Source organism: Pholcus phalangioides, unplaced genomic scaffold (genome assembly GCF_987345545.1).
Source record: "Pholcus phalangioides strain wild (caught in Gottingen) unplaced genomic scaffold, Ppha-v1.0 ptg000008l_1, whole genome shotgun sequence".
NCBI classification, from domain to species: Eukaryota; Metazoa; Arthropoda; class Arachnida; order Araneae; family Pholcidae; genus Pholcus; species Pholcus phalangioides.
The window spans coordinates 12,618,348-12,633,404 of record NW_028301601.1 but is presented as its reverse complement, the minus strand read 5'-3'; the positions used below and the strand labels follow the sequence as shown (position 1 = coordinate 12,633,404).

At 42.9% G+C, this 15,057-nt stretch overlaps 1 protein-coding gene across 1 annotated transcript; it reads right to left on the bottom strand.

Moving 5' to 3' along the window:
• Positions 1-672: 672 nt before the first annotated feature.
• LOC149083741 (tubulin alpha-1C chain-like) lies at positions 673-13,953 on the bottom strand. The gene is made up of 6 exons (XM_089234223.1): positions 13,740-13,953; positions 5,162-5,384; positions 4,750-5,051; positions 4,374-4,636; positions 4,005-4,269; positions 673-1,048 (listed from the first exon to the last, which is right to left on the bottom strand). The coding sequence occupies exons 1-6, from the start codon at positions 13,740-13,742 to the stop codon at positions 752-754; spliced, it is 1,353 nt and encodes a 450-aa protein (XP_089090349.1). The 5' UTR covers positions 13,743-13,953; the 3' UTR covers positions 673-751.
• Between the last annotated feature and the right edge of the window lie 1,104 nt (positions 13,954-15,057).

Below are 15,057 nucleotides of genomic sequence, written 5' to 3'. Positions count from 1 at the left end.
ACCTGGTAGAAAATTCTTGAACTTTTTTACCTTGTCTTAACAAATGAACGGGCTTTGCACTAAATTACAGCTTCAACTTTTGTGGAATTTTATTTAATGAGATGGTAATACATAAAGCATGCGCGTCCACAACGCATGGCCCTCGGAGGAGTCATCTGATGTGGGTCCGGGGAACCTCAAACCTATTTATTTTTTTTCCAAAATGAACCAAGTGGCGCATTACCAGATCACTTAAGTGACCCGCGATACAGCTTCACGTTACTTAAATGGTCCGCGGCACATTTCGAGATCACTTGAATGATCCAATCTAACCCATAGAATCCTATGCTTACCTACTCATAGAATCCCGTAGCTTCTACCACACCCTGGAACATTCCATCACCCCCAGGGAGCGTTAACGCCCACGTTGGGAATCGATGGTGTAGAGCAGTGTTTCTTAACCTTTTTTTGCCCGTGGCCCCGTTTGAACCATATTTTTTTTTCTCGTGGCTCCCCTGTCTTACCCAGAGTTTTCAACTCTCATCTAGAAGCAAGACACGTTATGCGTATTGAAATGATTTTTTTTCAGTGAATTTGTACTGAACGAAAATTGGCCTCCAGACCACTGGCCTAGAATTTATTGATCTCCCCGCTAGAGGGAGGGTAAACAACAAACTCATAATCAATCAAGACTTCACTTTTGAAAAGCTTTCATTTATTCCATTTCGTAAGTACCGAGGTGACAAAAAAAGAGGCAAATCGATACTAGTCACTAATATTCATCGCCCTCATCGTCAACCCCATCGTTAGAGTCCATTCCGACCTCCTCGTAATCCTTCTCGAGGGCAGCCATGTCTTCCCTGGCCTCTGAGAATTCACCTTCCTCCATACCTTCGCCAACGTACCAGTGGACGAAAGCTCGCTTGGCGTACATCAGATCGAACTTGTGGTCGAGTCTAGCCCAAGCCTCGGCGATAGCCGTGGTGTTGGACAACATGCACACGGCTCTGGGTACCTTCGCCAGGTCGCCACCGGGCACCACGGTCGGGGGCTGGTAGTTGATGCCAACCTGCAGAAGGAACATCAAGAAACGACACTCTTCAGTTCCGTTCGGTTAAGAAGACAATCAACGACAATGAAATTCATTAAAGTCAATTTAAAATGATACACACTGTTATACTGTACTACATTTGCATGACAGCCATAAAAAAGAAGAAAAGAAAATTCATTAGAAATGTTGGCATGAATTTGAGTATAACATGCTTTTTGTGCCAGGGCCGTCTCAAGCCATCACGATGGTCCCACGGTGGTGGTGGTGTTGGTCTAATGAAGTGGTGTCGGAGCCAGGGGTGTTGTGATCGCACGAGTAATTTGTGGTAGGACCCGAGCACCCACCTACCTCCCAGAATTAATTCAGAAATCAAAATTTCCTACACAATGCTCAAGATGAGCACCCAAAGGTGTGAAACACCTCAGACGCTCCTGGTCTACGGTTCTTTTCGGAAGTATCAGCCCACCAATTAGCATGCTTTTCGAAAATCATAGTGCCAGGTTCAATCATGATGAGGCCCTCCGTTCAATACCGGGTGGGTCATATGCGTTAAGACGGCCCTGATTGGTGCAAGGACCTTACCAAAGACAAGATGGTCCTAATATGTGCATGAAAAGTATAGTGCAATATTTAATAACAGAAGCAAAGTGATGAAATTAAACCGTGCTTTCCCCCCCCCCCCGACAACTTTTTTCCTTTTAGGCCACCGCTATGGACAATTTCCATATTCAGCCATTGCCCCGGCTAAGCGACTGGGCGGTGACAACCTGCAACTAGGCTCTTAGACTGGAATCTTTGGCAGTCCAAGGTAAATTTATAGTGTGAAAAATAGGAAGGAAAAAAAATGACGAGAATCATCCCGGGGCAGCCTCGTGTGGGGCTCCTCCTCATGGCAGGGCCGTCTTAAGAGCATCATGAGCCCCCGGGCCAAATGATTTTTCTGAGGCCTTACCAGGCAAATTTTCGAAAATCTCAACCAGATCCCATTTTTGTAAGGTCCCCTTTTCTCTTGAGGCCCCCGAGCGGGTGAGCCCATGCCTTAAGATTTGTAGCAGACGGCACCGCTTCATGGCCCCACGAATGAAACGGTACATGTACACGTATAGTGCGTCACGCGACTCTCATTCTACAGTGCGAGTCAAATTTTAACAAGGTCAGAAGAGTTGATCCATCCAACATTTCGATTATTTTGATCTAGGGTTGCCTTACAGCAATAATGCAAGCCCATGGGGGCTCCTTTGGTTCATGAGGGACTTTTCAACTTTAATCGCAATCAATATTAATTTTTTCAGGCTTGAACGTACCCTCGGCTCATTGCTTCAGCCAAACTAGGATTTTTGATGCAAAGGGCAAACATAATTCTGCTGCCATGGACAAACATTATTTTGCAGCCCCCACAACTTTAGTGTTCTTTGTTCCCCCCTAAAAGGGGACAGTTGGCTCCCTTGTCCCCCCCCCCCTAGTTCCACTCACTAATATCCGCACCGAATAGCAAAAAAAAAAAAATAATAATAATAATTAAAAAGGCACTGAAAACCCAAAGCCCTAGCTTACAATTTTGTCGATTCATAAATGCCATATTATAAATATATTTCATTAACATATAGACATCACCTCTCCTGGTCAGGGATTTTCTTAAGATACCCCATCCCTAACCAGGGCAGCATTATCAATGTAGTCTAGCGGTTCCTAGTCCGCTAGACTATATTGATAATGCTGCCCTGGTTAGGGATGGGGTATCTTAAGAACTCAACTTCTCTGCAGAACTCAAAACTGCAGCTGCATATCTTTTCCTAGGTATTTTGGAGAGGATTGGATTTTGGGTTCATTGGCGCAAGGTCCAATTTGGTCAAAATGCGCCAAAACAAATCGCTAATTAACAATAAGATGAAACTTAATCTTGTCAATCCAGAGCGTAAAACTACGCATGATAAAAAACAACGTTGCGAGAAACGTAAAGCAATGACATGCTTGCAAACAACTATAATTTGTTGTAAAAGCCAATGTTTGCGTATTTTGGAGATAGTCCTGTCCTAACCAAAATTTACCCCAAGGCAATATGCCTGCGTTGTTGTCGGCTATAAGATGGGATCCTGACTAGAATCTTTCTCATCGCTTGCTTGTTGAACTAACCCAGTGATTCTCAGTGTGCGTCGCGGCTCATAGAAGCATCACCAACTTTTGTCAGGGGCATCACGACGAACTGGAAATGTTGATCTGTATGTGCCTGTTTATGCTTTGAGGTGGTTCTTTTATAAAGCAAGAGTATTCTGGGGAGTCGCAGATGAACCATGAGTAGGGCAAAGTTTTGCCACTTACTGAACTAACCCATAGGCTGGGCCTCATGTCTTTATCAGCAAGCGTGGCATTGGTCCAAGGACCCAAAATTAAAACAACATATATTCAATAAGAAATTGAACATCTTTGGCCCTAGCCATGCACTCTCCCCAATGCTCAATTTGACTTGGAACCTCATCAAGTCAAAGTCGGGCCTCTCCACAGGATCACATATTGTATCTGCTATCAACCTCCTAGTAAGATCCAGCACATTTCCACACAGCGATATCTCCCCACTTTTGAGAAAACAGTGCCAAACTGGTGAGCTTGATCACGTCACTTCCATTTCAGGGAAATCGGTCCTGAATATTCCTCTACCCCCCCCCCCCTTGGAACCCCCTTCCCGCCAGGAACGGCCGGCCTTACAGAGAGGGCTACTACACATCATTTGAAGTTGTGAAGAGAAATGAGATCAATTACAGTCGAATCCCGTTATAACGAACTCCAAGAGAGAGGAGAAATCATTTCGTTATAAAGGAATTTCAGATCTCTGCATCTTTCTAATGTAAACTTATCTGGGGGGGGATTAGAAAAATTTTCGTTAAAACGAGATTTTTTTTTCGCTGGCACAGATGCGCAAGCACAGACGAAAAGCATCGCACCGTTCAAATTACTGCATAAAATTATATATCTGTACCTTGAAACCGGTAGGGCACCAGTCGACAAACTGAATGGTCCTCTTGGTCTTGATGGCAGCGATCGCAGCGTTGACATCCTTGGGTACGACGTCACCTCTGTACAGCATGCAACAGGCCATGTACTTGCCATGACGCGGATCGCATTTCACCATCTGGTTGGCCGGTTCGAAGCACGCGTTGGTGATTTCCGAAACGGTCAGCTGCTCGTGGTACGCTTTCTCGGCCGAAATCACAGGGGCGTAAGTCACCAATGGGAAATGGATTCTGTAATCAAGAAAAAACAAATTATTGAGACCTCTCAAGATTCAAACGGATGAACTTACACGAGTACTATTTGGTTGAGAGATGCGAATGAAGACAATAATAACCTTGGGTATGGCACCAAGTTGGTCTGGAATTCAGTGAGATCGACATTCAAGGCACCATCAAATCGCAGCGACGCGGTGATGGAAGATACGATCTGGCTTATCAACCTGTTCAGGTTGGTGTACGTCGGCCGCTCGATGTCAAGGTTTCGCCTGCAGATGTCGTAAATAGCCTCGTTGTCTACCATAAAAGCACAGTCGGAATGTTCAAGGGTGGTATGCGTGGTCAGGATCGAGTTGTACGGCTCTACAACAGCTGTGGAAACCTACGGATATATATACACAACAAGAATTAGCGTTGCGTTACCGAAAAGCAGGAAAATTGGTTCGCGAACGCAATGGCTGCCATCAACATGTTTCAATGTGGATCTATGATTACCTGGGGAGCCGGATAAACGGAGAATTCCAATTTGGATTTCTTTCCGTAATCCACAGACAACCTTTCCATCAACAGCGATGTGAAACCAGAACCGGTTCCTCCTCCGAAGCTGTGGAAGATGAGGAAGCCCTGAAGACCGGTGCACATGTCAGCTAGCTTGCGGATCCTGTCCAAGACCAAGTCAACGATTTCCTTGCCGATAGTGTAGTGTCCCCTTGCGTAATTGTTAGCTGCGTCCTCTTTTCCCGTGATCAATTGTTCGGGGTGGTAGAGCTGCCTGTACCCACCGGACCTGACTTCATCTGTGAAAAAGGGGAAAACTCACGGTCAGTGTCACTATACTTGCAACAGCTCAGTGAATGAACTGTTCCATGGGATTCGATTTGTGAATATTATATGGAATAATACTTACCAACGACAGTGGGCTCCAGATCCACGAAAACAGCCCTGGGGACATGTTTCCCGGCTCCAGTCTCACTGAAGAAGGTGGTGAAGGAATCGTCACCGGTTCCGACTGCCTTGTCACTGGGCATGTTGCCGTCGGGTTGGATTCCGTGCTCGAGGCAGTACAGTTCCCAGCATGCATTGCCGATCTGCACTCCAGCCTGGCCGATGTGGACACTGATACATTCACGCTAGAAAGAAATGGGGGAGGTGTATTAATCGATTCGGTACAAAAATATCAAAGCGATAAAATTTAAACAACGCACACCTCCAAGCCGTTAATCAATTAGGTATGTGAGGGGTCTTCAACGTGTGGCCCTCGGAGCTCTTCTCAACAGCTAAAACATTGAAAGACGATTAAATTAAAAATAAATCGATGCCCTGATGTTAAGATGCTTTCCACGTTTCATCAGTAATGCTATATGTGAGTTTGGTAAATTAATATTATAGTAAGTATTGGGGGGGGGGGGGGTGTAGAGGAGGTAAACACCTTTTGAAGGCCCCTGATTTCATGTAATTAAGGAAAGAAAAGTCGGCATCCACAAAAAAAGCCTTCCACAGTGGCCCACGTCCATCTGGACATACTGTGTGTATCTTCTAAGGACAGACAGGGCGGGGCCTCAGTCGAACTTATGGCATCCAAAAAGTCATACATAATCACCGAATCTACTGAAAATTTTGAAAAACGATGTAGTAAAAGAAATGATTTCATAATTATTATGAATTGGTGAAAAAATTCATAATTAATGTAAGAAATAATTTCAAGAATTAAAGAAGAAAACAATATCAGAATCAATGGAAAAGTAATTCCAGAATTAACAAAATGAATAATTTGAGAACTATTTAAAATTATACCAGAATTAATAAAAGAATTAATCATTCAGAAACTGTTTCAGAATTGTTGAAAGAAATAATTTCAGAAAATAAAGTTAAAGTCTTCAATTAATTTGAGGGGGGGGGGGGCCTGTTCAAATCGGGAACCCACTGACCTTTCCATTAACATTACGCTAAGCCCTTTTGAATCTGAATTCCGTCTTAGAATTCTAAATACGAAATGGTGGCCCGCGGGCTTCGTGAAAAGTGTCAGTTTGGCCCGCTATGCCTGAAAGGTTGAAGACCCCCGAGCTATGCAGAATAACCATTTTCTTTGATTCCATGTGCGCAAAAAAAAAAAGTGATAGAGTGAAGTGAATGACGAATTATAGCACATCTGGTGGGCTGTCCACGTGAGCCAGTGAGATAAACCTGAGAAAGGCAGCCTGCAGAGTCGGGGAGGAAGTCATAGGTGTCCCCCCCCCCCTTAATATCAAAGACGTGTGTGGGTGATCTCACATCATCATGCCCCCAAGACCTTCAAGTCTATCTCAGGTTAGCACACAGTGCAGCGGAGACCTTTCACGTATGGACGCCGACCAGCATATTACACTGTGTAGTCATAATGTACCCCAATAAAACTTTTTTCATGCTAGATATTGGAAAAAAACGCCCGTGGAAAAAAAAAATTGGAGGCCCCTTCCCCCTTATTCAGCGTCCAGCCTGGAACAGCAGACATAACGCTACAAAATTTCCGTTCCTTGTCATATCAGAATTGATTCTTTCCTGTTCAATTAACGCCCACTATATAACTACTACTTATCATAATCAGCGAGATAGACTGGGCCATCCCGTGGAGCAAACGGCCCACACGTTTCTAATCAAGGCCGACGAGGTTCGAAAACGCACCACCATCACTGCCTTTTATGGATTAAAATAGTGCAAATGTGTGTGATCGACCTCTTCCTCCTACTGCGAAGGAGTAACAGCATCGTCTTCGAAGGTGACTACTTCCTACCCACACACGATATTCCATACAATGTACAGACATTGCATCCCACGCATAGGCCTAGATCTTCCTACGCTCTCTCGATATAACACCAGCTATCATTTTTTTCCCCAAGACACGTTTTTCTTTTAATGGGTGAACAACACCTGGAAATCCAGATGTTAGTAACTAAAATGAGGTGCAGAGGTCTCTAAATCAGTATTTCTCAACCTATCTGAAAACAAGGACCAGTAAAATGTCTTAAACACAATTAGACGGACCACTTGTGTCCCGTATTACGGGACATTCCTGTAATTTTCGTTCCGATTTTTTTAAAATTCATTTGTCCAGTTTTTTTCAACGATGCTTATTTGAATTTTTAATATCTAAAGTCGTGGATACACGCAGCGTTTTTACAATGCAAATTGTATCATGATAATTAGGGGCATGCTATAAATTATTCATCCAGGCTTAACGTTTTGTCTACAATTTCTTCCGGAATTTTAATCACGATTGGTGATTATGTCCACTTCTGACAATGTTTTTGATGACAACTGATGATCTCCAGTGTATTTTAAGTATCCCAGTTTTCCGTATTTTTCTCATTGCAATACGGTCATCATTTTAGAATACTTTTTCGTGAAACCCATTTTTGTTTAGCCCATTTGGCTCTCCCTCCTCTATTTCCACACCCTTCCCTAATTTTAGTAGCAAATTGCATTTAAAACGATAAATTGAAATATTTAGCAAAATTTAGATATATCCCGTATTTTAGGATCACAATTTCCTGCATTCTCCTCGATGATGTATGCAAACACCGAACATGGCCCCCGCTCTGTTCCTTGAGGGATATAAGACTAGGGTTAAAGCAGGCTACCTTACGACTGGGCCATACTGGAAAGTCGATGATGTATGTTGAACCTAGGTATGAAAGTATAATTTTATTTGAACCCATATGGATATATATATCACGGGTTATTATATTATTGCTAATATAAACTGCAACGGTTGAATAATTTTATCAAATGTGCCTGCGGACCATACGTTGAGAAATGCTGCTCTAAATAATGACTTAAAAGCACCATCATGAACCTGGAATCATGGGGGAGGGTGGAAGGCCCTTACGAGACACCTGAAGTGACATTCATTCACATTCATTAACAAAAGTCCGGGGTGTTTAAAAGACGGCCAAGTTTTTTTTGGGGCCAACAACGCAAAATAAATTGGCATCCTTACGAAAACTTAATAAAAGTGTTGAAATGTTCCCTCACACGCAAACTCTGGGAACTCATCGGAAACGACCATTACTCAACTGGCTCCACCACAATCCAATCAATAAGTCTAAACCTACTTCGGGGAGGGTTTCCCCCATTTGTAATGACCGTAACGACGCCGACTGGTCCCAACTTAGTCACCGTGTGTGTGTGTGTCTCGCTTCGGTCCAGACATGATGACTCGGGGAGAAAAATTTCGATCCACAATCCTTTGATGAATAAAATCCCGAATTTTTGTGGAGGTTTTTACATGAAAGACTGATTGATCCTGTATGAATCTCCAATTTCCATGGCGTGAGGGGATTTACTGGTTCCTGTTTTTCGCAAGGGAAAACAGGGCACGTGCCTATTACCCACAAAATTTCAGGGCATCAAAATTTGCTGCCTTTTGCATTTTAAGTAACCCATATGCCCCTTTTACCCCGTGCGCACTCTTCTGCCTCAAAGAGCACTACAAGAGGCCACAAAAATCCATATTTGCCCAGAGCCCGAGGTTATGAGAAAACAGGCCCTGGTTCCATCTAATCTAAAAAACTCGAAATTTACGTAAAGGTAGCACCAGTTGCCCTTGTACAGGGTTGACCACAAATATGATACAAATCAGTGGTTCTTAAAGTGAACGTCATTGCTCCTGGAAGCCGTCTAAAGCGTTCTTTAGGTATGTAGAAGCGAGAGAGCTATTGATGTGAGTGTGCTTAGTGTGAGAAGAGCTGAGCTGACTATAATATCAGAATATAACACTGGTCAAATTAATATGCACAGAAAACTAAAGAGCAGAGTCCACACCAGGAGAAACAGTCACATGAATCATATCCAATAAAATTTAGGGGAATGTCTGAATACTCGGAATTATATAATGCGGGATGCACTCACTTACTACCATGTGTAGGGAGAACCACAGCTGGAGAAATCTATTGCCCAGTATTCCCGGAGCATATAAAAATTTTGACCGGGCATGCATTTTTCAACTCCATGCCCGTCTCTAGCACATGAAATCGGTAAATTTTTAAGGATTTATTTTTGTGAAACCCCAATCGCCCCAATTGTCAATGAATGTCCCTTGATTTCATAAATTTCGGGTAAAACATTGCGAAGAAAAATGCGTGACATGAACGTTCAAAGGACGAAGCAAACTGCCCATTCGGTTATATTTAGCACAGCGGTCGAATATTCGTCCCGTTAGTGTATAAACGCATTCGAGCCGCAACATCCAAACATGGTATGCTAAGGCAAGGCGGACGGAATCGGGTCAAGGTCTGTCAAGCTTCATTAGGATAAAAAACGGGGCCTCTTGCACGTCCAAAATTAATTAATTTCAATAAGAAAAAACTTGATTGCATTTACACAGCCTTCATTTCCGATTTCATACTATAAAACAAGTCTTGGAAGAAGAAGAAGACACTCAGAAGTCATCAACCCTTTACCACTACATGCGATTCCCCAGTCTCTCGAGGCATCCTTTTGATAGAGCCCCCGAGACAGTTTTGTCTTCTTTCTAGTGTCTCTGGCAAGATTTCAAAGGCCACCGGAAATATGCCAAGCAGCTAAAATGAACTTAAGCGCAACAACAAAATCAAACTTGTGTTTAAACTGTTTTTTGTTAGATTTGTAAACCTAACAAAAAGCAGTTAAAAAAAAAAACAAAGTATTGCCGTACCGTTGTTTTCTGGGCCCTCCCCGTCGGTTTTTTTTCAACTAACTAGTTAGCTCACCTGGGGAACCCACGAAACCTCTGATTTTTTTTTTTTTTTTTGGTCTTATTACAAACGCAGTACAACATATATAAGACGCATCTTTATTCCTGTCTACTTATTTTTGCTGTAGGAAAACGGATTGCGTCTTATAAACGGCTAAAACAGTATTAGAGCGCTAATAAGCACTATTAGTTGCAATAACCATACGCTAATAAGCACTATTTTCCTTCCACCAATAACTAAAAATTTACAACGGTGCCCTTTTGCAGTTTGTTTCGTTGTCTATCTAAACCAGGACAGGTCTTCAACCAATGACCTTCCGAGCTATTCTTTTTACAATACAATAACACATACATACACTTATCTATCTACAAGCATTAACACTTTTCTCTTCTTCATAGGCCTTCTTGGCCAGTCTTTATGCCGACAGTTGGCCCTACAGGGCTAAGAATCGGCTAAAATTTGATTCTGGTCTGGTGGTTCTTTTACTCATGTATCCTTTTTAGTATCAACTTGTCAATGTCTGACGCTTTTGTGCTCCTTGTATTAAATGAAACCCAATGAATGGTTGTCAGCTTTTTTTTCATTGAAATTCCTTTAAAGTATATAATATATGATTCATTCTTTTACTGTTTTTTCCTTTTGAGCAGTTAATGAATAGAACTCATCTCTTGTTTACTATTGTTTTAAAATTTCTGCATGTATTTATTGATGGACATTTTCGATTATCATCATTTTGATGCATGACTTTTATTATGTGTAAAATCTAACATAAGTGGTTTTTTTGCGCTGCAACACCCATATGTAGTGTTTTTCTCTTCTTTTTCTTTCCAACCCAGATAGAGTAGTTAGATGTAGTTGCTGAACTGGGTAGTTTCTGGTGATGAAGGTGTGCCGTGGTAGTCAAGAGTTGTTGATTGTTGTAGTAGCAGTGTACTCTGACATAACTTAGATATTATACAAATACAACGCCACAACAGGCCAATTGCCCAACGAGGTGGCTGACTCGATAACATCATGGGTCCCCTAGCCATTTTTTGGAGGCCCTACCTACTACTGCTACACCACACATGCACCCCCCCCCCCCGCGGAACCCCCAACGAATCGGTACATGCGGGAATGTGCGTGTACGTGTAGTGCAACCTGACGTAAAGTTTGTTTCTGTGTAATGCTTGTTATGTGTAGTGCTGTCATCTGCCCCCAGTTTTTTTTTTTTTTTCTAACTATGAATGAAGTGTTATGATTGAATGATTTATCGTTGTAGGACTGTTGCTCTCTGTGGCGAGACTTTTTAACGGGGAGATCGGCTCGCATTTGCGCCTTGAAGTTGGGAACCACAGAAAACCAACTTCAGCCGACCACCACTGTGGGGTTCGAACCCGGATCCTCGCATCACGAGTCCGGTACTATAACCACTCGACCACCACAGCGGCACCTGCGCTATTGACGACCTGATTTTGTCAGTTTTCTTATTCTCACACATTACACATACTGCAATACATTTCTACACTAAACGCAGTCTTTATTCCCCTCCCTTCATAGACCTTCCTGGTCAGTTTGTATACCGACTGTCGGCACCTGAGGGACGGGTCTCGGTTGAAAGTTCAATTCTGGTCTGATCTGGTTTAAGCTGTGGTCCACCGACCATTTTTAGAAAATAGCTATTTCACATGGAAAAACTAACAAATTCCCAAAAAAAAAACACCGTTAAAGCGCTCTGGTTTCTCAAATCCGTACCGCTGAATTTAGAACTTGAGATACTTTTCTGATTCACAATAGCAATGCTGTGCATTTTATACATTGAAAGGGCCGGTCTAACGAATTCGGGGGACCCTGTGCCAAAATATTTTTTCAGGCCTATATATATGATTCCATGTATATGCTACATATTTCGAGAGACCAAATTCGCATATAAAAGGCACACATAATTACAAAACTTACAGAAATGCTGCTAAGTACCTTAATAATAATAATTTCGGAATTTTCCAAAAAATTAATTTCATAATTGATGAAAATTTATAATAAATGAAAAAATAGCTACAGAATTAATGAAAAAATAATTGCATAATTACTGATTGAAATAATTGCATAATTACTGATTGAAATAATTGCATAATTACTGATTGAAATAATTGCATAATTACTGATTGAAATAATTGCATAATTACTGATTGAAATAATTGCATAATTACTGATTGAAATAATTTCAGAATTATTGAGAATAATTTTAGAATTGTTAAAAGTAATAATTAATTAAAGGAGCTTTTGATAGAAACAATTCTTAGGCCCTTACCTACTGTTTAGAACTGCCGGCCTACAAATTTACACACTCAATCTCGAAAATTTTGTCCAGATTTGCGCTCCCTCCGTACCTGAGGGCCCCCATGTGCTGCGACATTTGGCGGGCGTTTCTGTAGTGAATTTATTGTGTGAAGAATCAAAAACTGATGAGAATCGTCCCAGGGTGGAGCAATGCCAGCCTCACTCCCTTGTTTGGGAAGCCCTTGCCTGTAGGCTCATGTGTTAAGACAGTACTAGCACATTTTCCCAGGAATCTATGGCACGGCCAGTGCCGTTTTAACGCATGGGCCCACCCGGGCACGGCCTGGGACCTCAAGAAGGTACCTCACAAAAATTAGATCTGGAAATTTTCGAGTAAGCATGTAAATTTGCCAGGTAGGGCCTCTGGAAAATCACTTGGCCCGGGAGACTACGATACTCTTAAGACGGCCCTAAGTATGGTTTTCACATAGGGCTGACAGGGCTCTAGCCCTGGGGTCCGGGACGATTTTCATCATTATTTGGTTTTTCATGCTATAAATTAACTAAAGAAGAGGTCCGTTAAAAGTCTGACCGAGGGGCCCGCAAAAGATCGCAGCCTAGGCCCCCCCCCCCTCCTTCTAAGGTGAATTTAAAGTGCAAAAATACAAAAATAATACTTGCAACGGGTCTCGGGGCTGGAGTCCTGCCCTGTGGTGCTCTTATGACTGGTACCTCCTATTTTTCGAAGTCAATTACCACGTACTATACGAGGATTTTTGGAGGCACAACATTGATGTCATAGCAAATTTACAACGTAAATTTCCATGAGCTATCTCCATGATGGAGATTAATATTAAAATTAATATTAAATTGGGTCAGGCCAAAGCTGCATTAAAGATCTCGAGCCGCTTTGGGTGTGGCGTTCTACATAAAGCCGGGTTTTCCTAGGAATAGGTGTTTTGCGCGGCGTGAACTGAACAGTATAATTTTGCGTCGACGGTAACGAGTTACATAATCACGCTACGCGTTTGTGTTTTCCTAGCGGGGCGCATCAGATCAGGACGGCTATATTATAGTCTATGGCCTTGGCATCAGCTACTCTGTCGTCTGCATGCTCCGGTTTGAAGGGAAGGGAAAGAGAACAACACAGGAGTGAAGAGAACATCGGCAAAACGCGCGGCGCACGACGCATTTGACTCCTCCAGAAGCAATTAGCCGATCACGCCCGACGTAAATCGCTGTCGTGAACCGTATTGTACTCTAACAGTCGTACTGCTTTTCTTATTAGTAAGTGGACGGCGTGTCGCGCTGGGCGAATCACGTTGCGCGCGGCACAGGAAACCTGCTCCTAGTAAAACCCGGCTTTACGACGTAAAAAATAAATTACGAAACGGTTCCCAAAGCGTTTGATGTTTTTTGTTTTTTTTTAACGAATGGTGGGGTTGGCCCTTGAATTTCAAATGCGGACCGATCGATGGCTCTATTTTAAAATTAAATAGTAGGAAAATGTCTTACCATTTTGAAGATCGGGTTTTTGTAGATGAGAGACTATCAAATATATGATAAATGATAAATTGAAGGAAGAAGTTCGCGGACTCCGGAAGAACAACGGCTCCAGTCACGAACTATCGAAACTAAAATGACGAAGCAACGGTCAAAATGGAAGTTTTATGGCGGGATCGTCTGCCCCCTTCCGCGTGCCTCATTGGCTGGAGCGAATCGTGACGTACGTCCCTCCCCTCCCCATCAGAAGAGAGGAGAAGATGTAAGGGCGGTGTCTTATTTTTGGCGCTTTTTCGATTCTTTTGGTGTTTTTTTTTTTTTGGCAAGTCTATTTTAGGTATGCTTAAAAAGCCGGCCGGCAATTCTCTGATATGCGTTGGGAGCTTGTTCCTTGCGTGGGCGGGACCATAACTAGGCTTTTTGTGGGGGAGGGGGGCAAAACATGATTTTGTTGCCACCCCCATAACAAAATTTGATGATATTTTGTAAAGGTATTTTTTTATTTACTGGAATTTTTCACCCCCCCCCCTCTCTATTGCCGTCTTAACGCATGGGCCCACCCGTGCCCGGGGCCCTCACGAAAATGAGATCCGGTTGAAATTCCCTAGGATTTACCAGGTAGGGCCTCCGAAAAAACACTTGTCCCGGGGGCCCATGATACTCTTAAGACGGCCCTGTCACCCCCCCCCCCCCGCAAAGTTTCCGCCCGGGGAATTTAGTTCCGATCCTGCGATCAAACGTGATTCCAATGTAATGAATGACCTTTCATCATTGATTAGGGGAATTAATGCACATTTATTTACAATCAGGAATATCCTGGAAATCGGGTGTGTGTTGGGGGCGGGGGGGGGGGGGTTACCGATGAAATGCTTGTCAAAAGGGGGCGGGGGTCACACTTCAAAAAGTTTTGGAACCACTGGTATATATCAGGGGTGGCCAACAGCTGGCCCCATGGCCTCCACATCCTGGAGCAGGGCCCCCAGGCCAGGATCTTATGCGGGGCCCCCGACCAGATTTTGACGGGCCCCCGAATTATGAATCATTATGATGAATTTACAGCGTATAAAAACAAAAACGGTGAAAATAATCCCGGGCCCCAGGGCTGGAGCCTTGTCAGCCCACCCCTTGTGGGGGCCATGACTGGCCCGTGAAATGGTTTTGTGCGGCCCGTGATAAGGTAAAAGCACCGTGAAAAAATTAAATTTGTGGTCATTATTTGAACTATCGGGGGTTCAGATTTCTTTTGATTAACAAACTTCCTATTTCTAGCGACGAAATTAATGTAATAACTAACTAATTAATTCAATTAATAATGGAGCGGCTTAAACAC

Excerpts from the sequence above, each read along its gene's own strand:
- LOC149083741 (XM_089234223.1), bottom strand. Across the intron at positions 5,052-5,161 it reads TCTGGAGCCCACTGTCGTTG|ATGAAGTCAGGTCCGGTGGG; the intron begins GTAAGTATTATT and ends CCTTTTTCACAG. Across the intron at positions 4,637-4,749 it reads CCGTTTATCCGGCTCCCCAG|GTTTCCACAGCTGTTGTAGA; the intron begins GTAATCATAGAT and ends ATATATCCGTAG.